Here is a 26,799-nt window from a genome sequence, read left to right on the forward strand (position 1 = left end):
ATAGTCTTCAGCAGCCTTACAAAGGTAATGTGCTCCTGAAAAACCTTTTGTAAGGCCTCATACATCGAAGGCATAATTGCCATTAGTCTCAACAATAACATTTCTACGCATTTGTGAGGACCAAAATTGACACCTTAAATATCACCAGATCCCACTAAAATAAAGTTACTTCAATAATTAACATTAGTTATCATATCACAACACAGCAAAGCAGTGATTCTTCTCTATTCTCTTAACAAATGCTCAAAAATAAAACACACAAACACACACGATACTCAGTATTTCTTTATTAACCTTCAGTGAAAAAAACAACAGCGAAGAAAAGAGAAATCATGAAAACCAAGGACTTAACAGTCACCAGTCAAGCTGACATGACCTGGACAGATGGTCCAAAGGGACGCCGTGACCACCAATGTGCGGGTTACCGAGATCATTAGAGGTGAAGCTGCCAAACAAGGGCTAACGGAACTTGAAAATGTAAAGCAGCTCGAGCCAAAGTACATCTGTGAAGAACATTGTGGTCCTGCTCTTTGGTGTGACTAGTACTATGGTGCAATGTGTAGTGCTGCTGTACAATAGTATAAAACCTGAATTGCTAAACGAGGGTGCGGTGGTGCAGCAGGTTTGGTCGGCTCACGCACTCTGGCTGGTCTGGGGTTCGAGTGCCGCTTTGGGAGCCTTGCGATGGACTGACATCCCGTCCTGGGTGTGTCCCCTCCCCCTCCAGCCTTGCGCCCTGTGTTGCTGGGTTAGGCTCCGGCTTGCCGCTACCCCGTATGGGGCAAGCAGTTTCAGTCAATATGTGTGTGTGTGTGTGTGTGTGTGTGTGTGTGTGTGTGTGTTACAGCACTCTGCTGCATAGATGTGTGAATGATTAAGGGGAGTTTAATGTATCTACCACTGTAAGTCACCTTGCCTCTGCTAATAAAGCACTGTAATTATTGTAAGTTTCTTTCAAGAAAAACATCTGCTAAATGAGTAAATGTAAACGTATGGCAGAAGGGGGTGAGGAGTTCCGAAATTCAAGTTCGCTCTTCGCAAATGTGAAAAAAATACCTCGTTAGGAAAGCAGAGGCATTACGTGAAACCCCTTGTGCAGCGGAAGTCAATGGACGTATCTCTTGGATGGCTGTACTTTGCTTGCCCTCATCTCGCTCAGGATCATGCTTTACTTTGGGGGAAGGAAAAAAAATAGTTGGCCTCTGTGGTTCTGAACTTTCGAAGGAAAAAGTGCACCTCAAAGCTAGAATTTCTTTATTTTCGAGGTCTGCACCACTGTAGGAGACGGTGGGGACAGAGGTGAACGGCTTCTTTTACGTGCTTTGACCTGCATGTACGTTGCCACGGAGATTCGGCGGCGTTTCTCTCGGTGTCGAAGGGAACCGTGTCCGTCAGTAACGGAGAGCGGCTTCTACGGCCGGCCTACGTGTAGACGGCGCAACGACAAAATGGCCAAACGGCCCACATCTGGCCCGGGTTCGGCTCACCCTTCCCCATGTGGCTGTCTTTTCGAGGGACTCCAGAATTTCCTTGCGTTTTCATCTGGGATCTTTATCGCTCGGCTTTAAAAGTAATGAGCTTCCCCCAGATGACAACAGATGTCAGACGCCTTTGTACTACGTGGCAAAACGGTCCGACGCGCGTTTGTAGCTGGCTTTCCGAGCCACAATAAACAGAATATACAGTAAAGTGCAAGCCACATAAAATTCAACTGCAGCATTACAGACGCTAGAGGATCACAGGTTCTATTTCTGGATCTCCCTACAAAACTCCAGCCCATGCTCGGCTACCACCTTTCTGGTGTCAAATTGCATTTTTATTTATTTATTTTTTTTATAATAAATCATTGCGTTGCAGTGCAACAACATGCAGTTGTGAACATTCATTCCCTTATATTCTCTCTCATTCCAGCGATTACCGGATCCAAGTTGTGGCGCACGGGAGCACGGCCCTGCACGGCCCCGCACGCCTCCGGGATCGTCGGCCGCACCTCACCCTCGTCGACGCGCTCGTGGCTCATTTATGGGTTTGCTCCGTTCGATAACCGCGCTCTTCGGACCCGCTCGTGCCCCAGCATGCTCGGCGTGCCACATAAGTAAGCGAACGTCGCTGTGTGCGCGGAGCACATTCCGCACCGGCTTTACAAACGTAGAGTAGCAGCCTCAACCGATCCGTGACTGTACGTAGCTTTTACTTAAGATAGGCTGTATTTGGCGCCCTCCAAAGGAAACTACCGTTTGGGTAACTTAGGAAAAACTCACAGTTCAGAACTCAAAAAACCTCATACAGCTTCAGATAAGACTTAAGAATATGGAAGATGGGCACTGCAAATCAATTTACTCCCAAACTTCTTCCATGTTAAACTTTCCAAGCACCAGTATTTATTACTTATCGCATAGCGTAAGGACGGAGTGCGGTCAGGGTCTCCGTCCTGCATGCGTCCAGGTCCCACGAGGCCGCGTTTCGGTTGTTTGCCGCTCGTGAGAAAAGGAGGCGGCGAACAGCGCGCGTACTTTATTTGCATACCAGAACCACACTGACAGTCCCCAAAAGCTGATGAGAAGCTGTGCCGTCACTCTGTGGTAAACATGGTACACGTGGTACATGTTGCCTGGGCTAGAGATCCAAACCTTCTGTGTTCCTCCTCCTCCTCTAAAGGGACTGCTGCCTCCCAGTTTATTTTAAAATTTAACATTTGTTTTACCAACCGGGGATGAACGTAGTTCTGCTGACAGACAGAGTAAATTAAAGGTGCGATCATTCGGAGTTCGCCGAGGTTCAGCTCCAGGACCGATTTTGCCTTTTACACCCTTGCGTACGGTGTTTCAGCACACCCCATTGTAAAGACATCTCAGCATTTTATCTCCGGTTTCTTGTTTGTTTGCACTATTTGAAGTAGCTCATGAATATTTCGGTCTGTCCACGGGTGGCTCAACCAAAGAAATTTCCGCGCAAAAAGAGAGATGTGAAAACGATGAAATGTCGCACGTAGATGTGCGTCTTTGAGATGCTGCCCGCTTGTTTCTAAAGGAAGTTCACTGCACAATATAAGAGGAAACAGCCAACGAGCAAAGACTTTCTCCGACAAACCGTTCTTCGAGCGAAGAGGGCAGGGAGGGCATCTGTGAACGGGTTTCACGTCAAATCTCTTTAATGCAATAAATCATAATTACACTTGAAAGATATTAAGGTGTATGATAGTTCCACGAACATCAAGTTTTCTCAAGTTTCTGCCATTCTTACCTGTTTATTTAAAGCCAACTTTTAAAAATGTTTTTTTTTTTTTTATAGGGTTGCCCCTAAACATTTTTCCCCAGGGTTTAATGTTCTCGTGGAGGCAACGAAGATGTTCTGCTCAGCCTGGGAGCGGGGCTGCACCTTCACGTCTACGCAGCCTGTTAAAGTCAATCCCTGAGCAAAGCAGAGCCTCCTGACCATCGAGAGAAGATGATGATGCTGCTGCTGCTGTCTGGAACTCGGCCCAAGCGCAGAGGAGCCGCGGAACGGCGCGGACGGAAGCCCGCGGGCCCCGGTGCACAATGGCAGCATCTTCTCGGGAAGAGGAGGAGCCGGAAACCGTTCAAACACCCCCTCCTTTCCCCGAAACACACCGCGTCCTCGCATTTCTGTCTTTTAAATGCCTGACTTTGAAATGAGCACTTTACACCGCTTTACCCGTCTGCCCGACGGTTCAGTGTGACACAATCGATCAACAACGATAAGGGCGACGGCAGGCAACAAAAATGACTTGCGGCAGAGTACGGTCATCGTTTTTGCTTCGAACGAAGATTTAGGGCGTCTCCACGAGGAAATGTGAAAGAGGGCCACTTGAGGTCGCAATAAGCGTATACCAGGGTTGCCACCTGACACGATGCTGGCGAACAGGCCACGGCGCCAAAGTGAACGCTGTACGTTCACACGGACGGACGTGCGCTCAAACCAGCGCTGGGCCCCTGGATCGGGAACATGCGCTTTTAACGTCTCGCTCTGTGTTCGTCGCGTGGTACCGTCTTTTTAAATGTTCATTTCCAAATCTGGATCGTATTTATATCTTTTTTTTTTTATATTTAGTACAGAGACACACATTTGCATTTACATTTACGTGTACAAAATATACACCTTTCCATGAAAAAAAATTAAAAAAAAAAAAAATCTATCACCATATTTTCATGTGCTGCAAGAACAGTTGAGTAACTCGCTGCATTCACTTGTCCACAGAGAAGGAGAATTAAAAGGGAGGTTCCTAACCCACCACAATGAACTTTACACGTAAGCATAGCCAACACATTTTGCAAAGTCACAAATAAATGATGCCAGCATCATGCTGCATTTATTCATACAATCTTTTACTCACGTAATAGACACACTAATTAAATAAAATAAATTAAAAAGGTTCCCGTTTTCAAGAGGGCAGTTTTCAGCACAAAAGCAAGCAGAAATTCAGACAGCAGATTCACCATGGATTTTCTTTTTTGACACTGTAACCGCAAGAATATCTCTTGTTTTTGCGCCCAACTGACTTGGACCATTTCGAACCATGAACCTTTGTGGTGGGGGGAAAAAAAAAAAAAAGGTGTTCCTATATTTTCCACACAAAAGAGAAACAATTCATAGGAACTCTGCCCTCTTAGGTCTTTACTTGGCAGGCAAACTTTCGCGGGGATGGAAATCTTAAATACGCTTAAGATGAACCCTTATCAAACCGAAGTCTCCCGTCTTTTCCGAACAGCGGAGGAAAGCAGAATTATTGACCCGAAACTCGAACCGAACGTAGAAGAAACCCTCGCCCTGCGCGACGACCCCGGCCGCAGCAACACGCGGTAAAAACAGAGTACGATGCGAACGACAGCGAGCCACACGGAACGGAACCGTTCAGAGAAAGCGCTGGACACAAAGCCGCCCTCGTTCTCCTATCGTCCGAGCCCCTCCTCTGATGTTCCGGCATGCAAAATAAATGTAAGTATTCAAATTCCCAAACAAATGCACAAAGATGTTTAGCCGTTCCCTGGAAGGCTGCGGGTCGCCATGGCAACAGAGGAGGATCGCGTACGACAGGAAAGGGGTGTGTAACTAGGGAACGAGTCACGATTTACAGAGTTAAAGTGGGAATAAACAGCTCGACGTCAGGTACGCAGAAGTCACTCAGGTGAAGATGTCAGTCATCAGCTGCAGGAGGTCCAGCCCCAGATAGAGCTTGGCGACGACATTGAAGACGCCGAGGCCGGACAGTCCGACGAGCATCCAGAGCACTTTGGCGCTGAAGTAGAGCGGTGCCAACCTGAGCGGGAGAGACGGATTCATGAGGCGGGGCGCACGTGCATAACCGAAGGCAAAATATAAGCATCAGCATGACGTTTCACGACATTTCCCCCCGAACGCCTTCCGTAACCGTTCGGTGACGCAGCGCTCCGGAACAACAGTTCGCCGCTCAGAAACGTGGGGACGTATGAGATGGTAACCATCTGCTATGGAAACACACCTCACGCGCCATACTGGCCAACGGCTGCTCCGGCTTCCTTTAGTGTGGGACATGTAAAATAAACAGCTTGATACTTTAACACCGTTTAATTTTCATGAGTGCAGCAAACAATCCCTGCATGGTCACAAGTGCACTTCTTTAAACACTATGCCACCAGCAGGGCATATGGAGAAAGTATGAGACATGGGGTGGGGTGGGGGGGGGGTGTTACTATGGTATAATTACTGTCAGTTGCAGTGAACAATAAACATAAGTGGACTCCCTACCAATGAAGCCTTCCATAAAGGTGGACTCATAATAACTATCCAACATTGCATTGAATTGCAGTTTATTAATTTACACCAGCTCCTCACGTTAGAAGACGTTCGAGTGCCGAGTTTTCAAAAGACGGGAATATATTCCATTTTATTTAATTTTTAAAAGCATTATGTTTCGTAACATTTCTGCCCCGTGCAGCGAAAAAGACGCGTTTCTGCATGCAGCTGTTACACACACGCACAGAGCAGGACTGCGGAACTGCTTTCGTTCAACCCCCTCCCACAGTGTTTACAACTCATATCTGGTGTTGGTGGATCAACAGCGAGATGAAAAACGTTGCATTTTCGTAGGGTGGAACGGGCAACTGTCAGCACCACATTCATCATTTTAACTGTTACATTTATTTCAGTTATGCACAAATGTTAAAATGAAATGTAGATTTTTACTGGTTACCAGCATTTTCCCTATTATTTAACCCTTTAGCTAATGAAAGTGGTGTCACATGGAAGCGTGACAAAGTTTGCATTCGTTAGGAACAGCGGCTCTTTGTTGGTAAACTGCGGCTACAAAGATACGAATCTACATGCAAAAAATATATGCAATATGCAAAACAGATAAAAATCTGCTGCTTGGTAACGCTGGGTTTGTGTCGCATAAAACTTCTGCACTGCTTTTATTTGTAACTGAGAGGAACAAACAAACAGTTTGGGTGTCACCCGATAAGAGACCTAGAGCCTGAGATCAATCGTTCTAAGAAAAAGATGACACTCACGAGCGGTTAAGAAACACTGTAAACTACTGAGCGACTGACGAGAGGCACTTATGAACACGCGGCAGCTTTTTCCACGCAGGGCCTCAACGCAAAGCCGGTACGTGGCGAATCATTTTCCAGGCGCCAAAACCCACGCGTAACGAATCTCTTCGCCACCTTGGTCAATTTCCCTTTGCACCGCGTTTTTAAACATTAAGTTATCAATAAGGGGCCACTTTACTCTTCTCTTCACCCTTCGCCGACATTCGGCAAAAATGGAACCGACGAGAACTTTTCCATGAGAAACGGGAGGATGGGAACGCGCGCTTCCCAGAAACAAGGAGCTGCCCGGCGCACAAATGTATCCCCAGAGACGCCGTCGCTTTACTTTGCAAACTAAACTCCAGCATTTGCATGCGGGGGCAGCGCCCCCGGCACACAGCGATGGCGGCGGGGAAGGAGGGCTGTCGGGAAGCACGAAGACGCAGCGGTCGCCGGGGAAATGTGTCCGACGCACAACTCCGCATCCCGAGACGCCGTACGCCTCGCCAAACCCGGGTTGCACGGAAACCGCCCGCCGAAGTTTGCTCGTAAGGCCCGCGAAAGGGCACAGGGCGTCTCGCCGGGACACGGCTGAGAGCGGGGCACCCGTGTTGCGCTCCGCGCTCGTCCTACATTCGCACCCATTCATTGCAGAGGTTACCCTTCCATCCAACCCCCACCCCCCCGCGTACCTTCCCTGCGCAGATGCCGAATAGCCTTTGAAGTACCGGTATCGTCCGTACAGGTAGAGCAGCCCCAGGCCGGAGGACACAGCTGGGGGGGAAAAAAACAAGAGCATCAGCAGCTGGACTGGAACAAACACGGAACCCGGAACCCGGGACCGGCAGCGCCGCACCGATACGCTGCAACTAACAGCCAACCCGTCCGTTGACGCGACCGAGGTGTCCGGGGTCTCGGGACCGTGCTTCCGACATACAAAACAAATCCAGAGCGGTCGATGATCGAAAGCGCGGAAGAGACACGGCTCGTCGGCAAAATACGTCGACCGAAGTACCGTTCTGTTGAGGAGCCTTGAAGAAGTTGTACCGCGGTTAATATCAGCCTATATAACGAGGAACGGCAGGACAGCATAAACGTGCAAAAGCCTCAATGGAGCACAAAGTGCCGTTAAAAAGTGAACTCGCTACAAACTGTCGTGTTACGAAAGAAGAAATCTGGCATTTCCGCTTATTGGAGAGAGTGCCCAAAAAGGCCCGTTGAAGATAGAGCATTTTTGGGTGCAATTCAAATGCTTTGGGGAAGTTACTCATACTGGTGTTTTGGGGAGGATTCTCGTAATGGAAGCGTGCGTCTACTTCCAGCTAAGCCCAGCCACGCGGCGGAGGAGGAATTGCATTCGGTTGAGGGGAGCACGCGCACGCGCACACGTACTGCGCCCGGTCGGCTGCGGCGTGTTCCTGACCTTGGCTGAAGAAGGCACCGGACACCCAGAGGACGACGATGAAGATGGGAAAGTATTCAGAGCAGTTCGCTCTGCGGGGGGAAAAGCAACAAAAAGCACATCTGACACAGCAAAGCAGGCAATAAATAGGTTTCACTCAACAGCACAGTCACCCTCATCTGGAAAATAGTCTCAGCGCTTAGTGCTGCTGCCTTTGGACCCAACAGGTCACGGGTTCGAATCCCACATCCGGATGCAGTACCCTTGAGCAAGGTACTTACCCTAAATTGCTCCAGTAAAATTACCCAGCTATATAAATGGGTAAATAACAAAGTAGCTTAACATTATAACACGCTTTATAACACATTTACATTTATTTATGTAGCAGACACTTTTCTCCAAAGCGACTTCTAATGAACTCTGTGTAGTGTTATCAGCTCACACATCTTACTCACCGCGGTGACTTACACTGCTAGATACACTGCTTACCCTTGGTCACTCATCCATTCATCAGTGGAACACACTCTCTCTGTCACTCACACACTACGGGTGAACCTGAATGTCTTTGGACTGTGGGAGGAAACCCACGCAGACACGAGGAGAACATGCAAACTCCACACAGGCTGAGTGGGGATCGAACCCACGTCCCCTCGCACCACCCAAGCGCTGCGAGACAGCAGTGCTACTTGTGCCACCGTGCCGCCCATATAGACAGACAGACATACTACTGCAATGTGACTTTTTCCACGGAACTAGACTAGTGTTGCGTACTGTGGTTTCTCCCCATTGCGCAGTTATTTCACTTTCACAAGGGCTATCACATGTACTGCTCACTGCTCCCTTTCCCTTCAGCGAAGCACACAGACGCTTCCCGAAACCAACCACTGCAAGCAATTTCTTCACAGTCTCACCCATCACAGCCCCCGACTATGTTGCATCTTGATATCTGTCATATAATAATCGTAGCGCTAGAATTTGCAAGGAAAAGAAAAAAAAAAATTATTTCTCACACTTCCCATCTGTCCTGAAAGACTTTACCTCCCGTGCTGCCCAGGTATGTTTATTTGGAAGAGGGGAGTAAACCAGAGCTCTCATGTTTAACGCCTGCTTTCGCAACTCTGACAAAATTTTCCTCCAGGAGGCGAGAGTTTGATAACACACTTATTCTCAATCACACACCAAAATTAAATATGCTGCTCTAATCCTCTGACCACATGTCAAAAAAAGTACAGGTTAAGTACATATTAAAGGGGATCGCGGTGGCGTGACGGGTTCGGCCGGGTTCCGCTCTGGGTCTGGGGTTCGAGTCCCGCTTGGGGTGCCTTGCGATGGACTGGCGCCCCGTCCTGGGTGTGTCCCCTCCGGCCTTGTGCCCTGTGTTGCCAGGTTAGGCTCCGGTGCACCGTGACCCCGCTTGGGACAAGTGGTTTCAGTTAGTGTGTGTGTGTGTGTGTGTGTGTGTATACACATATTAAAGAAATATCGCTCATGATGGAGTGCCAATGTGTCACAGAAAGAGCACAATTATTTACAACGAAGTGTATCCTTCTGGTGTTTGGTGCCCATAATTCTGAGTGTCCTCCCTTCGGGTACACAGCTCTCGACTGAAAACGCGTATGCGGCCGCGTTCGCACCTTTTATATTTTTAGCACAAGGTGGGCATGATTTCCCCGAGAACGCGCAGACGTTCCAACACGACCGAACGCTTCTATATATATTCCGGCCGAGCAGAACTTTGACACGACACCGAAGTCCCGACGCGACAGCAGGCAGCCCGCGTGCGAAATGTCACATTGACCATAAATCATGTCCTTCTTCCCCACCCGCTCACCCTCCTGCTCCTCCTGTCCGTCAGAGGGGTCGAGCGAGGCGTGATCAACGAACCCTGGCTGCCGCTAAGGAGCGCAGGTGCGTCGGGGGTCACGGGAAGTCCACTCACTGCGCCCTGAAGACTCGCTCAAACTCGGGGGGTCCCGCGGTGGCTGGAGGGGAGACGGAGTACTTCCGCCGGGCGTAGATCACCTGCAGGGAGAAGTAGGCTGGAGGGGCAGAGAGCAGGTACCCGTCACCCAGGGCAGCGTCGGTGTCAGCGAGCCCCCGACGCGCTTTACTCTCACGTGCCACAGTGTGAAGAGCGGTCAAGAAAAGCAAGGCAGGAGAGGGATTCGAACCAGCAACCTTCCGACCGCAAGGGAACAGTCCTAAGGAGAGGAGCAGGTGCTGCCCTCATGGAGGGAGAGAGCAGGAGACGCAGCGCAGCTAGAGCTCCACACACTGACCGCAGTGTAATTACTGTCCTGTACTCTGCTGTACTGTGTGTGTGAAGGTGCCACTTGAAGAGCCCCGAACGTGCAGTAGTAACACAGCGAGCTCCTACTGAGCCCGCGGTTCGAATTCGTTAATCGGCTCAATCACTTCTTAGAGAACGAAAAAAAAAAGGAAGCTTAAGTTTACTCTTTAATTTGTCCTCCAACTCTGTTCCGGTTATAGGACTGTGGACGCGCTGCGCGCTCACGCGTACCCTACCTTGCTCCAGCACGCCCAGCACCGTGACGGCCGCCACGCACACCACTTCCTCGAGCATCCTGCGAGCGCACGGCAGACTACGGTCGGAGGTCCGAGAGCCGCTGCCGCGCCACTCACACCGCCGGCCTTTTAAAGGGTCGCATCACAGTGCCGCAGTACCGCCTCTCGCCGCCAGGGGGCGCAGCGCACAGAGGGGAACAGCGGCCGTTGCGGTACCTGGTTTCCCCGTATTTCTCGCCCTATGAAACCATTACAGTGTAGGATTTAAAAAATTTAAAAAAAAAAAAAAAAACACACACACTGGCTGTGCACTACTTTGAAATATGATGAGCTAAAATGACTGAATAGTACAGCTTGGTTGCATCTTCCATGAAGAAGACAGTGGGGAGGGGGGGGACAGCACAGCAAATCCTGTAGGGCCACTAATTTATTAATATACCTTTATTTGATACAGACTAGTGAAACATATACAAATCACCTTCCCTTGGTTCAAAACATACTTTATTATTTCTTAGGTCTTCACAGAGCTGCAGTGCACTGTTACATACAGACGTGGTATTTACATTGCATTTATTATATTTAGTGTGTGGATCCAGCTCTGTGAAGACCTACATGGCAGTAGCACCATCAGTCTTTACCAAACACCTCCTTCCCAGTGAGCCTACAGTAATGCTGCTCTGAAACAGTTTAATGTACATTATTTGGCTGGTATATTCCGATGAAAACAGATGGGCTTTGATAATACAGACCACAAGGGAAACCAAATCATTTCATTTCTCAACTTGATTATTTACGGTAGGCAAAGAGAGCGCATGCGGAGGCCCCCACTTTCGGCCACGCGAGCAAGGATCAGCGATCTGGTCCTCGCACCTGAGTGTGGGGAAGGGGAGGGCCAGTAGAAATATTTATCTGCCTGGTAACTCCCGACAATGAAATTCTCTCTTATTTGGTTGCATAACTGACAGAGCAGGTTAGTGTTCTGGCAAGTTCTAACAGGCGAGAATTTTTTTTACTGCGGTAACTCACGTGAAGTGCCTTTCTCAGGACAGCGAGAGGGGCTCGAACCGGCAGCCTTCAAGTTACGAGCACATGCCCTTAACCACTCCGTGAACCTTCTGCCCACCTACTTTTCGCTCACTAGTAAACACTTCTCTTACGACAAAGGTAAGGTAATGCAAATAAATAAAAATGTATCAGAGATTAGCTCTGTGCACTAGAAGCCACAAATGACCCTGACAAAAAAAAAAAAAAAAAAAAAAAAAAAAAAACCACACATGACAAATGGACAAAGCAATAAATGCTCATTGCACCAAGATGAAGGAGGGTGTAGAAGTGAACAGATAATGCAGCAGTGGAAGAAAGTAAAATAAACTTTTTAAATTATAAATGTTTTAGTCTCATATTTGCTGAGCATTTCTAAATTTATTCTGCTAGACCAGTCTATTCAGGAAAGGATCACAAGGAGAGGGCACCCATGCCACAAAAACAGCGTTAGAACAGAAACTAAACCACCTGGAACAGGACAGCAGGCTCTCTCTCGCACTCTCTCTCTCTCACACACACACACACACACACAGTCATCAGCTGTCCTAACATGCATCTTCCTACTGTTGGATGATACCAGCACCTGCAGGGGGAAAAAAAAAAAAAAAAAAAAAACATACAAACACACTGCAGAGACAGACCTCTGGGCACTGTATATATTTTACATATATAGTATGTATATTATTTATAGATGTATACCTGTGTGTGTGTAATGGGGGTGGAGCAAGGTAAATTAGGAACACCAGAATGAATTCTGGTGCAGGGTACACAGAATGGTCATTCTGCTGGAAAATATGGTTTGAAAGAATAAAAGGTGGTGGTTCTGCCATCCTCACAGCGGAGTCCGTAAGAGCAGAATCCCGGAGAGAAACTGAGTTCTTTGGGACCGTTAAGTTCGTGGTGAGAAAGGCAGCTTCAGAGAAACATTTCACTAAGAGCAACTTCTGATCAGTGTCTCAAAAAAAAAAAAAAACTAAAGAATCAGTCTTTCTTCTATTCCTTATTCTCCAAACAAAAAACTGAAACTAAAGGTCACCGTTGTAAAATTTGACCTTAAGTTCTTCAAGATTAAAAATAAGGGATTTCTTACCTCTGTTTTAATCACATTATATTGTTTGCTTATTTACGTCCCACTTTTGTCACTGCACACATGTACATGCTGTGTGTGTGCACATGCGTGCATGTACATCCTGCGCTACTGCAAGCAAGAGGAATATTGTCAACTCAATATACTAGAAGTAGAGCACTTATTTCTTTTAATTCTGTGTTTGTTAGTACAGCTGTAGTGCGAATCGCACATCTTCCACCGTGAGACTAGCGTGTGGGAAGTACTGAAGCTCCGACGTGGTGCTCATGTCAGTTGACCAGTCTGACACCTGAACTCCAGCAGGTAGTGTGCTGAGTGCCACCACAACTCTATTGCATTAACAAAAAAGTGACACTAGTAAACACTTTGTTTCAAATTCAGTCGTTTCCTGTCATTTCCCCACCTTACCAACATAATACTAACTGCCACAGTATGGACTTTGACACAGAAACAGTAATAGATGCAGTGAACATCAACACACCAGCCCAAGCCATCCCTAAAACCACTATATTTACATAATACTTCACTCCTTTTACAGAGGCTTCCATTACAGTAGAAAATACTTACAAAAGTCACAAATGTACATATAAAAAATAAGATCTATATCTCTCAAACAGTAGGAAATGCATACATACAAAAATATATATATGTATAATATATATACACACACACACACACAAATACAAAAAGGCCTGAAACGGGGACAAGGATGAACAAACAATCCCAGTAAACAAGAAAGATTACTGCAGACAGCAGTGAGAGGAGAATCATTTTCAGAAGAGCTCCATACGATATATGGAGAGACGATTAACCCTCAGCCCCCTTTCTCCTCAAGGCCTTTCTGAACTTGCAGGAAAAACACTGATCAGAGATACGGTCTGACCGAGTAACCGTATTTAAGGGGCAGGGCAACCAACAGTCTGCAACTGTGCAATTTTGAATACTCTGAACACAACCGATGTTGCATGTGGACTCTCAAACTGTACAATTTGATTTCATTTTGAAACAACTCAAAACCTTGCTCAAAGGTATTACTGTTACCTCCTTGGAACTTAAGCTAAACCACTTGCAGTCTGCTTCGCTGGAAAGAGCGGAAGGCTCCCATTCTGTTTGGAGGACAGAAAGAAGTACCTTCAGCCTGCTCTTTATAGACAGCCCCTGGGAACACTGGACAAGACCATTCTCTGCACGCTGTGATAAGCGCTCAAATTCACGGCAACCAAGCATCCCCGATGTAACTAGCAGGATACTGTGGGGGGTGGGAATCTGGCTGCACTCGCTTGTTTTGTTCATCCTCGTGCCCCTCAGGGCCTTAGTGACATTTAACAGAGCCACAGGCACAGTAAGAAAATATTCATCCTTACTTACACTTCCAGTCCAGGGAACACTGATCATACCACAGGGCTTTGGTTCTATGATTATACATACTGCATATTCACTCACCGGACACTTTATTAAGTACACCTGTTCAACTGCTCGTTAACACAAATATCTAATCAGCCAATCACATGGCAACATCTCAATGCATTCAGGCATGTAGACATGGACGATCTGCTGAGTTCAGACTGAGCATCAGAATGAGGGAGAAAGGTGATTTAAGTGACTTTGAACGTGGCATGGTTGTTGGTGCCAGACAGGCTGGTCTGAGTATTTCAGAAACTGCTGATGTATTGGGATTTTCATGCACAACCATCTCTAGGGTTTACAAAGAATGGTCAGAAAAAGAGAAAATATCCAGTGAGTGGCAGTTCTCCAGGCGAAAATGTCTTGTTGCTACCAGAGGAGAATGGCCAGACTGGTTCGAGCAGACAGAAAGGCAACCGTAACTCAAATAACCACTCGTTACAACCGAGGTATGCAAAAGAGCATCTCTGAACGCACAACACGTTGAACCTTGAAGCAGATGGGCTACAGCAGCAGAAGACCACACTGGGTGACACTCCTGTCAGCTAAGAACAGGAAACTGAGGCTACAATTTGCACGGGCTCACCAAAATTGGACAATAGAAGATTGAAAAAACGTTGCCTAGTCTGATGAGTCTCGATTTCTGCTGCGACATTCAGATGGTAGGGTCAGAATTTGGCGTAAACATGAAAGCATGGATCCATCCTGCCTTGTATCAACGGTTCAGGCTGGTGGTGGTGGTGTAATAATGTGGGGGATATTTTCTTGGCACACTTTGGGCCCCTTAGTACCAATTGAGCATGTTTAAACACCACAGCCTACCTGAGTATTGTTGTTGACCACATCCATCCCTTTATGACCACAGTGTACCCATCTTCTGATGGCAACTTCCAGCAGGATAATGCGCAATGTCACAAAGCTTAAATCATCTCAAACTGGTTTCTTGAACATGACAATGAGTTCACTATACTGAAAAGGCCTCCACAGTCACCAGATCTCAATCCAGTAGAGCACCTTTGGGATGTGGTGGAATGGCAGATTCCACAAAGAATTAAGTCAGTTCTGAAGGCAAAAGGGGGTCCAATCCGGTACTAGGAAGGTGTACCTAATAAAGTGGCCGGTAAGCGTATAATCACTGCCGGAAGTCTCACAGCGCCTTGGTGGTGAAAGGCAATGCTGGTTCGAGCCTCGCTCAGTCTGTGTGGAGTCCGCATGTTTTCTCCGTCTCTCTGTGGCTTTCCTCCCACTCTCCATAGACATGCAGTTCAGGTGAATTGGTGACGCAAAATTGTCCGTAGTGTGTGAATGGGTGAGTGACTGTATGTGGCTACCCTGTGATGGACTGGCATCCAGCCCAAGGTGTACCCCTCAGCCTTGCGTCCAATGCTTCCAGGATAGGCTCCGGTTCACCGTGACCCTACTCAGGACAAGCAGTTACTGAAGTTCAGTGGATGGATGGATGAATTACCTCTGGATTCAAGGCCAGTAACCAAAGAGCACATGTTCATGACTGGGTAGTAAAATGACCAGTAAACCACTAGTATGCATTAGCGACCGCCTAGTAGTCAGCAGTCAGTAGGGATTGGCCAGTTACTGCCAGCTCTCACTGGTGACCAGCCAGTAACTTGTCAAGCTCATCCATCCACTCTTGTGATGAGTGGCTCTTCAGCAGTGAGTCCATAAGGTCACTTTCCTCAGGGAAGCTCGGTAAACTACTCCCCGACTGGTCATTATACCCAAAGGGTAGTTCGTGGTTGGCAGTCCTGTTCACCTGGTAACTCTGACTACACTGCAGGTTGGTGTGACTGCCCACCTGACTGCCCTGGACCTGGCCAAAAGCAGCCATGTCAGGCACAGGCCCATTCATGCCCGGCAACAACTGCTGCTTCTGGGGGGCAGGGGCCAGAGCCCTGTGCGGTGGGGCCAAGGGGCGGAGAGGCTGAGAACCAAGGGCCATGTTGGTCCGCGACTGAGGAAGGCTGCCCATAACTTGGGTGGAGCTCATGGTGGCATGAGGGCGTCCGTTGTTTAGGCTAGCTTGTGAGAAAGGTGTGCTGCTGGGCAGCTTAGGAAGGCGTGGTTGCATGTGGTAGGCACTGCTGCTGAAAGCCTGCATGCCCCCATTGCCAGCAGCAGCCTGCTGCCCCAAGGTCTGCTGCATGCTTGGGTGGGGTTGCCAAGACTGGCTCTGTGTGGACATGGAGTTTTGCAGGGAGGTTGGCAATGGACTAGACATAGGATTAGTCAAGGAGCCAGACATAGCATTAGGCATAGCATTAGTCATGGCACTGGGCATAGAGCTAGGCATGGCAGTAGGCATAGCATTAGGGATAGAGCTGGGCATGGAAGTAGGCAGAGAACTGGATATAGCACTGGGCACAGATGTGGGGTTAGTGCTCGGCATGGTGTTAACCATGCCATTGGCCATTGCGTTGGGCATGGAGGTTGGCATGCGGGCCAGGTGTTGCTGCTGTTGCTGCTGCTTGAGCAGTGCAGAGCTTGGCTGGCCCTTAGCATGCTGCTGAGCCAGCAGGTTTTGCCTGTAGCCCGTTGTCATGGCTGTGGAAGGCTGCCTCTGCAGGGGGGCAGAGTTGACCACAGCTGGCTGGCTAGGGAGGGAATGCATGTTGCTATAAAGGGCTTGCTGCACATTGTCTAACCCGCCCCCTCCACATGAAGGAAGCCCCATATCTGCAAGGCCAGTGGCAGAAGGGGCCACAGAAGTGGGACCTCCACTCTGCCCCACCCCTACTCCCATCATGTTTTGCGTCTGTGGGAACATGCGCTGCCCCCCTGGATTGGGGCCTCCTAATGGACCCATACCGCTCATCTGCTGGGAGGAGCCTGCAGAAAAACAGGGCCAGGTAGAGCAGTCAATGAAACATATCAAACATCAAGAAAGAGTTCCTTTAAAATTAATCTCAAACATTTATCTAAAATCAAAGTTGGTTTAAAAACCACAAAGGATCATGAGGCTAAGAAGTTGTGTCTAAAGACTGCTTTCACTAATCTTGAAAAATACAGGTCAAACATCCTACTTCCAAATTAAACTAATTACTCACTTTAAATTAGGACAAACGTAAATATCTTCAATAAGATTTGTAAATATGAAAGCTTGTTTATTCAAGACCTCACCAGCACATTCTTTGCAAATTTGCATATGCATTACTTGATACAGTTTGGACTGCAGGTTTGTGTGACCATTCAAAGTCGTCGACAGAATTTACATAACTGATAAGTTTCCTGTTGACAAAATGGCCTGCAGTGCTGGTGGGTAACCTCAGGTCTACAGAGAAGGAAGAGCTGCCGCTGGACTGGTCCCACACTGTCAATGTACATGTTTCATCCCCTTCCCTAGTTTACAGAAAGCTGAAAATCTAAAAGTTGAGAAGAGGAAGAAAAAAAAAAAAAAAAAAAAAAAAAAAAAAAAAAACACCACCTAAGGAGTAATGTAAAGTAGCAGGTACCAGGGAACTGGGAAACATCCTGTTGCTGGAAGGGGTTCTGTGAGTTTTGCTGGTTCTGCTGGTCCTGGTACTGGGGCGGTGGGCGGGTCAGATGCCTCTGCAGCTGTTGCCGTTTCTCCTGTGGAAGACCAAGTCATACATGTAAATGGAACAAGCAGCACCTTGAGTCCTCAAGTGTTGAGATCACACTTCCTGTAACCCTGTGACTAACAATCCAACTTCACTCCTTCCGAAGCTACCTTTCTGAGACACATTTACAGCAAATTGTTGCCATCTAGTGGACGTAGCTAAACCCCGACAACACTATTCATTCCACTAAAGTCAAGTCTGCGGCATAAACCTTGTAAAAATTACACAGTGCCAACACGACAGGGTTTTTTTGTTCTGTGCATTAATCACCGCACAACAATATTGCAGTCTACAGTTGTGTAACAAAATACAGAAAAATTCAGTTTAGCCACAATGTGCAGCTACCACTTGTCAATATGAGGTCCCTACAAAGCATACTGAAAGTCTCTCACCTGCTGGGCCAGGAGATGTTGCCGCTGCCCCAGATGGAAACTCTTCTGCTGCTCCAAGGAGACAGCTGGGCCTCCCAGGTACGATGCATTGCCATGGCCCGCTGCCATCGAGTTGCTTTGGGACTGGGCTGCCATGGCATTAGCTGGACCTTGCATGTGGGGCGCTGACTGGTACGAGCTTTGGTCCTGTTAGAAGGAAAGCGCCATCATTCCGCTGTTCTCCACAAGGAGGCACACAAGTCCGGAACCACACAAAAGAAAAAAACTCCATCAAATTTACGACATGAAACAGGAACTGTGTCATGGCCTTGCAGTGTCAATAATGTGTCACTTGGCTTTTGTTCAATCCTGGCTTCAGGCTAACATTTCATCCCACTTCTAAGTAACACCACATAACACAGTGACAGAAAGTCCAAAATATAATTCAGAATTTTACAACAGCATGATCCAGTTATACTTGCAGGTTAGAATACTCCTTACTTAGAGCAGTCAGCTGTCTGCTGGATACCTAGGTCTTTCTCTGAGAATTTTAAACCAGCAGAAACATCAGCATGATCTCTGATTCTCACACACTGACATGTACAACTGCTGCAGCATCAGTGGACAAACACACACTCCACCATTCAATGAGAGCACAGTATAAGCTAGCCATAACCCTGAATGAGATACCCAGAGGTATTTTGGTCTCTTGAAGCCTGGACCCCGAGAAGGGCAGTGTGAACACAACCAGGTCCGATGAGTTATATTTAAACAGAGTAATCGGAGAGGGAGAGAGAGAGAAAACCCTGAAATACCCAAGAGGAGCATAGAGAAGGGTAGTAGAGATGGTGAATGTATGAAAGACTGCTTTGTCCCCCCTGCCTCCCCTCCCCCACTCACAGCAGCACTCCCTTGAATTCCCCCAACAGGAACTATCTCATAAGGCCACCGCCCCCGCCTTCCAACCCAGGCACGCTGACTCCCTGGCAACCAGCAGCCTGAACCAGACAGTCAGGATTATTGTTCCTGCCCTGGGCTCCTGCCAGGATAGTAGAGGAAAAGTACACAAAAAGGCAGAGCACGGGGAGTGAAATGTCATAGACTAGCCAGATGGTGGAGCCATTTTAAACAACAATAAGGGCCGGGATCAAGAAAACCGTCCCGCTATGTAAATTTAGCTCGCACATTCTAATGCTTTCATAGAAGCTATGAAAGACGTCACCTTCAAAATGAGAGCATATGAAGACATATACAACTAGCACTAAGTATCAGAAGATGACAAAGAAAAAAGGGCTTTGCCAAGGTAGCCAAATCAGCACAATGAGTGGGTGACAGTTCACTAGACAAACTCTGGCTGTGTTCCTATGCTTGTCCTTCTCCTAGTCCACAAAATTGCTGCAACAGTGTGATGACCTACACAAAAAGCTTACCAGAAAGTTTTGTTTCAAACCTAGAGGTTAGATCCCATTAAGACTGGGCTATCAGTTTTCTCAGCTTTTTATTAATTGCTATGAGCTTAAAGAAATAACACTGGTTTCTCTAAAACAGTAATCTGAATCAGACTTTGCTATAATCCTGGAGTGGTTTTCCATTTCATCCTTTAGAACTAAATTGCACTTCCTTTCTCTATTATTCTTTTGTGCTAGTTGACAACAAAGGAGCAGCTACTACACTAGTGTAATAACTATTGGTTTTTTTGAGTGATTTCCATTCCTACAGGATGAAAAAGACTAGCAGTGTTTTTAAATTACATAAAGTTATTGTCACCCAGAAAGGGTGTAGTCAGACACTTACCTGAGCAAGGGGCAGCGGGGGGCGGAATGGCATTCCTGCCTTTTGCTTGGCTTGCTGTCGCAGCAGGGACAGGAGTGCTGCTTTGTTCTGTGTGGGTGTGTTGAGGGGTGTGGCCGTGGGACCCCGAGGCCCCGTGTTTGCCTGGAAGTGAGAGAGAGGTCTCGTACTGGCATAATCTAAGAGTGGGGCCTGGTTCAGCACAGTGTGCCCCCCACCTTGCTGGTAGCTCCCAGCACCTGCTTTTGGGGAGCTCTTGTTCAGCAAGTTTGATGTCAACGGCTTGGAGCTTGAGAAATCCTGCTGGTAGAGGGCTGGATTTGTTTGCTTCTCCAGGCTGTAGGCACTTGCCAGTTGGCTCTGAGAAGGTGTGGGCTGGGTCCATGGTGCCTGTTGGTTGGCTTGGTGGTTTGAGGTGTGAAACTTGGCAGCCTGTTGCTGCTGCTGCTGCTGTTGTTGTTGTTGTTGTTGTGTTTGCATCAGCTGCGCTCTCTGCTGCTCCCGTGCAGCCAACTGCTGCAACTGCTGTGCAGGTGACAGGTCTGTGGATGGAGGTCCAGGCAGTGGCAAATTCTGGGAAAGCTGTCTGGTAGTTTGAGAGGCAGATAAGGCAGGGGAGGGAGCAGTGCTGGTGATGGGTGAATTGACACGCAAAGGTGGTCCACAGGAAGTGGGGCGCACCTGGGGAGAGGCTCTACGGGGTTCTTGGTCAAAGGCCACTGAGGCAGGGGAAAACTCTGCCTTGATATTTACCGGGTCAGGGGGTGCAGGTGTCTGGGGCAGGGGATCCCTACGCTCATCAAAGCCCTCATTAAAAATGTCCTCAATGTCGTCATAGTCGAACTCTGCCATCAACTCCCTCCATTCCTGCTCGTTGAGGTTGAGGTCAGGAAGAAGGTTGTTGTTTCCAACAGTTCCACCAGGGGGCAGCACACAAGGCAAAAAGTCATCCACGGGCTCCTGCTTCATCTCCCTCAGCCTGAGGTCAGAATCTTGGGCACGAGCCATCGGGTGTAACGCACTGCCTTTTTGTTCAGCCCCCTGTTGGCACTTCCCATTTGACTGCAGTGCTTCTCCATTAACTCCAAGCTTGCTCTCGAGCGGCGAAGTGGGCGGGACTCCATTGACCCCACCTCGGCTTTCCTCCAGACAGGACTGCTTGGAGCTTGGGTATACCTCCCCAAAGCCATTCGCCTCCCCACCCGGAGAGCCTGCATTCTCCAGCTTCCGCTTCACTGTATCCTGGAGCTGAAGGAAGATAACAGGTCTTACTAAAGCATTACCTGTGAACAAAAACTGCCAACATCCACTGTGCTACAAACACTGAATCCCGACACAGGAACCAATATACTCACACGTTGGGTACGACGTGGTACACGGCACCAAAGTAGCATGTTACTACAACATATCACTTATAATGTTTCACAAAAAAATATGTTTTAAGCCCAGTTCCACTGGACCCTCGTGTTATAAGCCAGGGCTGTGGAGTCAGTACACAAAACCTTTGACTCCGATTCCAGTGTCCCAATAACTGCTTCTGACTCCGACTCCACAGCACTGTCATAAACTGTTTCAGAGATAAGAACATGTTTCAGTTCACCCCCCCCGCACTTGCCTTGTCAAGAATATGTTGCAAAGTGAACAAAACCTGCGTTTTTACACCTCAGTCTTTAGTTAGCAGTAAAACGCACCCAAACACAGTGCTTACAGCTCATGTGTGGTGATCCTGGTGTGAGTAATCAAGAACAAAATGAGGAACTTTACATGTTATTTATGGGATAAAATCAATCAACAATCTGGCTTAATTAGGATTTTGTGAAGACTGCATTTCTCTTTTTAAATTAGCTTTCATTTAGTAGGAAGTTAATGGAAACGGTAAGTCTAAGTGGACATTTTACTGTAGCTATGTCTGAAACTCACAAAAACTACTCAGCAAATATAAACATCTATTATGCATTAAATTGCATAGATAAAGCAAACAATGTGGCCAGATGTTCACAAATGTTCATGATTATGTGAACTGGTCAACAGCTGATATTTCAAACGAGGTTGTGGAGACTAAAAAAAATTGCAGAGGGAAAAATGTATCTTAATTTTATTGCTCTGTCAGGTTAATAATTTAACATATAGCAACAGTATATAGCAATAGCAAACGGAGCATCCAGGGGCAGGAAAATTGCCTGAAGGCTGAAAAATGGCATAAACACATTTAACATTCTGCTCATGGGGAAAAAAAAAACTGCAACTGAAAAGCCTAAGGTTACACCCCATAGACTTTGGTGTTACATAAATATACCTTAATTTCATTAACAGCCTAATTTGTTTAAAACTGTTCAACTTGACCCATTTGGTTTTCTTGTGCTTATTCGTCCTGGTGTATTTCACTGCCTAGCATACAGTCTAGCATACGGGTTCGATCCAGTGTTGTCCAAATTGTTGAAAATAATGTATGAGAGGAGCGTGGCCTGTTAATGTTTGTTGCAGTACTTAAACTACTTAGAATTGTGTTTCAACACTAAGTTGTTTTGGAGAAAAGCATCAGCTAAATGATATAATGTAAATGTACATCACTTATTGTAGAACTTGAAAGGCCTCAGAGGTTACAACTTTGGCACATAACTGGAAAGATTTCTGCTCCTCTGAACAAAGGACATTACATACCAGCAGTATCCTTACTGGCACAAAGGATTACAGTTACAAAAACCACCTCTAGCTTCTCTATCTCAACAAGTTTCCTCTTCACAAGTGAAACTGCTGAGTTTCTCTCATTGCAGCAAGGTGTAATGCATGCATTAAAGAGACAGTAGTTTAGTCCAGTCCAGGATGTGACCTCATGACCACTTCCAGACTCCATACTTTAAGTTACACTTTAGCAAGATGATCCTGAACCGTAATTATCCACAGAACGCACTTCATTCGTAGAGCAAGGCTTGTGCTACCTGCATTTCCCTCAAAAGCATATCCTGGTTATGCAACATTTTTATAGGCACAACTAACACTTCTCCCAGTAATATCAACAGTCACAGTGTTTCTCTAAAAACCTCAAATCAACACTTTCTCTAAGTAACAGACAAAAAACATTAAAAATATGGACATAACTGTTGGACTGTCCCCCCAACACTGGCCAACAGGTGATCGTCCCAAGTATGAGACTACAGAGGTCAAATGCTAACAGTTACTGGGGAGAACTAATAAAAAGGGAATGATGTGAACCAAAATTTGGCTCAGCTTCTCAGGAATTACAGCTTCTCAACATTACTGTTTGGAGAAAAAAAATTAAAAAGGTACATTCACACTGCCAGTTTAGGCAGCCCAACAATTGTGTAGATCTAATTCATAAATTCCATTCCCACATGTACACATGGCAAAACTACACTGGTTTCACCAGGAACCAGCAGCTTTGTAGCGTTTAGGGACTGTTATCATTTAATCCAAAGAATTCTGGGTCAAATCCTCCTAGTGGCGTGGTGCTCTCGATCAAGGCATTTCACCTGAATCGATACAGTAAGTTTACCGTACGAGGAGAATCAGTCATCACTCATCAACTTTTCCACTGTCACTCACCACCTGTCAAATGGTCAGACTTCCTCTCTCCATATTCAGTCGTAAAACAAAGACTGCCACCATTCCCCAACCTCACTTGTCACTCATCAGCACAGTCTTCACACATCCATCATGGGACACAGCTCGCTTCTCACCTGTCACCTGCCAACCCAGTAATTCTGAATGTCCCTGCAGAGACCAATGAAGTAGCACTTTACCCTAGTATTCCATTTTCAATCCGCTGGGGCCAGTCAGTCATCAACACTGACCCACTGCCCACCTCAGGCCCCGATCGTTGCATCAACATGATGATCATCACTGACTCCTCTATCTCTCCTCTGCGCTCGCGCCTCACATGATCCACCCGTCAGGCTTCGCGTGCCCTCGGCGACTCCACCACGTGCGCGGAACAAACAGACGTCGCCCGTCACGCTATGCACAGGAGACGCGCAAGCGCCCACCTCCGACCCCGCGAGGGTGGAGCGAATTGTGGCCAAGTGTGTGGCACGGAAAGCGGCGGGAGCCGGCGCGCGTGCTCTTACCGCGATCAGAGTGCTGCTCCTGCTGTGCTCGCCGCCGGGCGCGCTCTCGGAGCCCTCGGCGGCGGCGGCTCCAGCTCCAGCGGGCCCACCCTGCTCGGGCACCGCCGGCGGAGCCTGCCTGTGCTTGCTCGAGCGCTTGGCCTTACTCTGCAGGCAGCGCTGGTGCAGCGCGAACGTGTGCTGGCGCTCCAGTTCCAGGCGCTCCAGCGCCGTGCTGTCGTAGCGGCCCTCGCAGCTGCTGTGATGCCGCCTGAAGAGCTCTATCCGGCGGCGGAGGCGCTCCATGACCGCGCTGTGTCGCGGCACCACGTAGTCGGCCATCGTCAGCGCGCACACAAGTGTCTCATTAATCACGGCGCGAGGCGAGGCGCGCTGACCAAGTGCGGGCCACCCCGGGACACTGCGGATACCCCGTTAACACGTAAGGACGACGGCCCTCACGGTCCCAGCGACGCTCCCCAACAACCATAACAGGCAGGGGAAAAGAGGTTGCAAAGTTACTGCCGTGTGTGTGTTGTTTTTTTTCCCCTAATTTAAATAGTAATAATAATAATAATAATAATAAAAAAAGTTTCCTGCGATTTCAAACGTGTGCCATCCCTGCCACGATTTACTCAGCTCCAAAAAAAAGAACGACACGCACGGCGCCGTCACAGAAGACTGTTAAACGAACATGATGATTTTAAAAACAGCAGCAGAACTCCAGCCAGGTTCGTTCGAGTCGGAGACGGTGGAGACGGGTGGTGGGATGTGGGCTCCGGGCTCCTGTCCAGACTCAAGAGACGAGAACACAAATCACATCCCCAGGCAGCTCGAAAACGGACACATACACCGCAACGTCTGAATTAAATATCGCTCGTTTCACTCCTCAACATTCGTTGGAAACCGGACAACTTCGAGGGCGACTCTACGTTCCACACAAAAAAGTTTTCAGAAACACAAAAAGTTTCGTTCCGCAGCGGTCCACATGATGTTTCTACTACACGCCACGGTCGCTCTCGCATAAACGATTTTTTTAATTTAAGGAAATTGCGCCCCAAAAAAAAAAACAAAAACAAAAAACTTCTGAGGCGAAATTCCGTCAGATTGATCGTCAGCAGTCAAGCCCGACGAGTCTCTCTTATTCCAGCCTCATTGTGGAAACGGCCGGAGAACTTAGTTTGAAACCGGCTCACCGACCGACCCTCCTGCTCCTCCCCGACGCTACGGCCCCAGGCGGTAGGAAGGCTCCGCTGAGCGCGGCTGCGGACGCCGTCCGGGAAGCGCAGCTCTGCTCTGCTCCCTGTGAGGCTTCAGATCGCCTCACTCCTGGGCTTCAGTCACCTCACAGCTGCGGATGTCGCCCGCGAGATTACAGAAGAATTAACATGCGTGTAACGTCCTCTCTTCACTTTTCTACTTTCTCCATTTTTCCCAAACCTATCCTTGCCCCAACTTCCCGAATACTCCGACTTCTTCTTGAGTCCAAAGTAATGAAGAAGAAGAAGAAAAACAAAATGTAACGACGACGAGCCAAACTTATCCGTCTCTGTTATCTCTATTGTTTTCCAATGGACAAGCAGCTCTCCGTCGCCATCTTGAAACAACTTTTTTTTTTTTTCTTTCTTTTTTTTCCCCCTGTCTTTTTTTTTTTTTTCTAACCTTTCGCATCACAGAGCGTCAGGGCGGCCATGTCACTGCACCGCCCCCTTCCTCTGATTGACAGCGATTTCCGCCAATAGGCAGGAGAATATTTCGTGCGCGAGCCGAGATTTTTTTTTTTTTTCTTTTTTTTTTGGAAGAACTCGCTATTCTTGCAGAGCGCACGAGCGACGCCGAGTTGCGTGGGCGAGTGGGAAACGGTGGAACTTTTCTCACTTGTCATTCTTACTCACGCCGACACTCAGACGTCTAACATGGGTGTGTCGCAGCAGAAATTGTTCAGTTCCTTTAAGAGACACACGCACACATTCAGTTACTGCCACTGCAGCAAAATTCTTAATACAAAACACCGTTTCACGCCTTAGATAGATGTGATCCGTTATTTATTTTTTCATCTTTTCCATTAATTTATGACAAAGCGCGGTATAGTTTACCTGCATTTTTCAGGTTGCTCTGAAATAATCCGATGCATGCTGCTCCGGAGATGCAATGGTCACATCTCAAAGGTGAAATGTTAAACGCGTAGAGGTCCGTGATACAGAGGGAAAAAAGCGACACAATGTTGTGATTTAAGAATAAGTGCGACGTTTGTCGGTTCGAATCCCCCTGCTCCTGTAATGACCTTGATTGAAGTACTCTCCCTGATACAACAAGAACACCCTGCCCTGGGGCTGTTAAGCTCTGACTTATAATTCCTTCAGTTCTTAATGGTTCTGAAGTTTATTTAACCTTTTGTGTGCAGTAACTGTTGGAAAAATTGAAACATTCACCTCTTCTCTTCATTAGCGAAGCCATTAAAACTTTGCTATATTCACACCTGCAAGTATTTAAATAAGTTGTTCTAATGTTTTGTGGACATGTTTTAATAGTGGAATACAATGAAAAGGTCAGTAGAGCATTTCAGGGCTGAATTTGAATAAACTGGACAGGGAGTCATCAGGATCACCCTGGTAAACTCCAGGCATGCTGTACATGGGTGGCATGGTGGCACAGTAAGTTGCTCTGCTGTTTCACAGTGCCTGGGCGGTGCATGAGGATGTGGGTTCAATACCAGTATGTGTGGAGTTTGCATGTTCTCCCCATGTCTGTATGGGTTCCCTCTGAGTGCTCTGGTTTCCTCCCACAGTCCAAAGACATGCTGTTCCGGTTCCCCCATAGTGTGTAAGAGTGTGTTCCACTGATGCATGGATGAGTAACCCATTCCAAGTAGTCTATCTAGCAGCATAAGTCACCTTGGTGAATAAGGTGTGTGGGCTGATAACACAACAGTTCATTGGAAGTCACTTTGGAGAAAAGCATCTGCTAAATAAATATACATGGAT

At 47.5% G+C, this 26,799-nt stretch overlaps 2 protein-coding genes across 3 annotated transcripts; both read right to left on the minus strand.

The window, feature by feature from the left end:
* Positions 1-4,398: 4,398 nt before the first annotated feature.
* On the minus strand, positions 4,399-10,700 carry ltc4s (leukotriene C4 synthase). Of its 2 annotated transcripts, XM_018737200.2 has the most exons (5): positions 10,459-10,700; positions 9,872-9,971; positions 7,954-8,024; positions 7,223-7,304; positions 4,399-5,278 (listed from the first exon to the last, which is right to left on the minus strand). In XM_018737200.2, exons 1-5 carry the CDS (start codon positions 10,514-10,516, stop codon positions 5,143-5,145), a joined length of 447 nt encoding a protein of 148 aa, XP_018592716.1. In that variant the 5' UTR covers positions 10,517-10,700; the 3' UTR covers positions 4,399-5,142. The 2 variants fall into 2 exon arrangements, with proteins under 2 accessions (XP_018592716.1, XP_018592717.1); XM_018737201.2 differs by lacking the exon at positions 7,954-8,024.
* Positions 10,701-15,392: 4,692 nt separating this feature from the next.
* On the minus strand, positions 15,393-25,417 carry maml1 (mastermind-like transcriptional coactivator 1). Its single transcript, XM_029257694.1, has 5 exons — positions 23,837-25,417; positions 19,755-20,999; positions 17,982-18,167; positions 17,461-17,578; positions 15,393-16,837 (listed from the first exon to the last, which is right to left on the minus strand). The coding sequence occupies exons 1-5, from the start codon at positions 24,155-24,157 to the stop codon at positions 15,597-15,599; spliced, it is 3,111 nt and encodes a 1,036-aa protein (XP_029113527.1). The 5' UTR covers positions 24,158-25,417; the 3' UTR covers positions 15,393-15,596.
* Between the last annotated feature and the right edge of the window lie 1,382 nt (positions 25,418-26,799).

Source organism: Scleropages formosus, chromosome 13 (assembly GCF_900964775.1).
Source record: "Scleropages formosus chromosome 13, fSclFor1.1, whole genome shotgun sequence".
Classification (NCBI taxonomy): Eukaryota; Metazoa; Chordata; class Actinopteri; order Osteoglossiformes; family Osteoglossidae; genus Scleropages; species Scleropages formosus.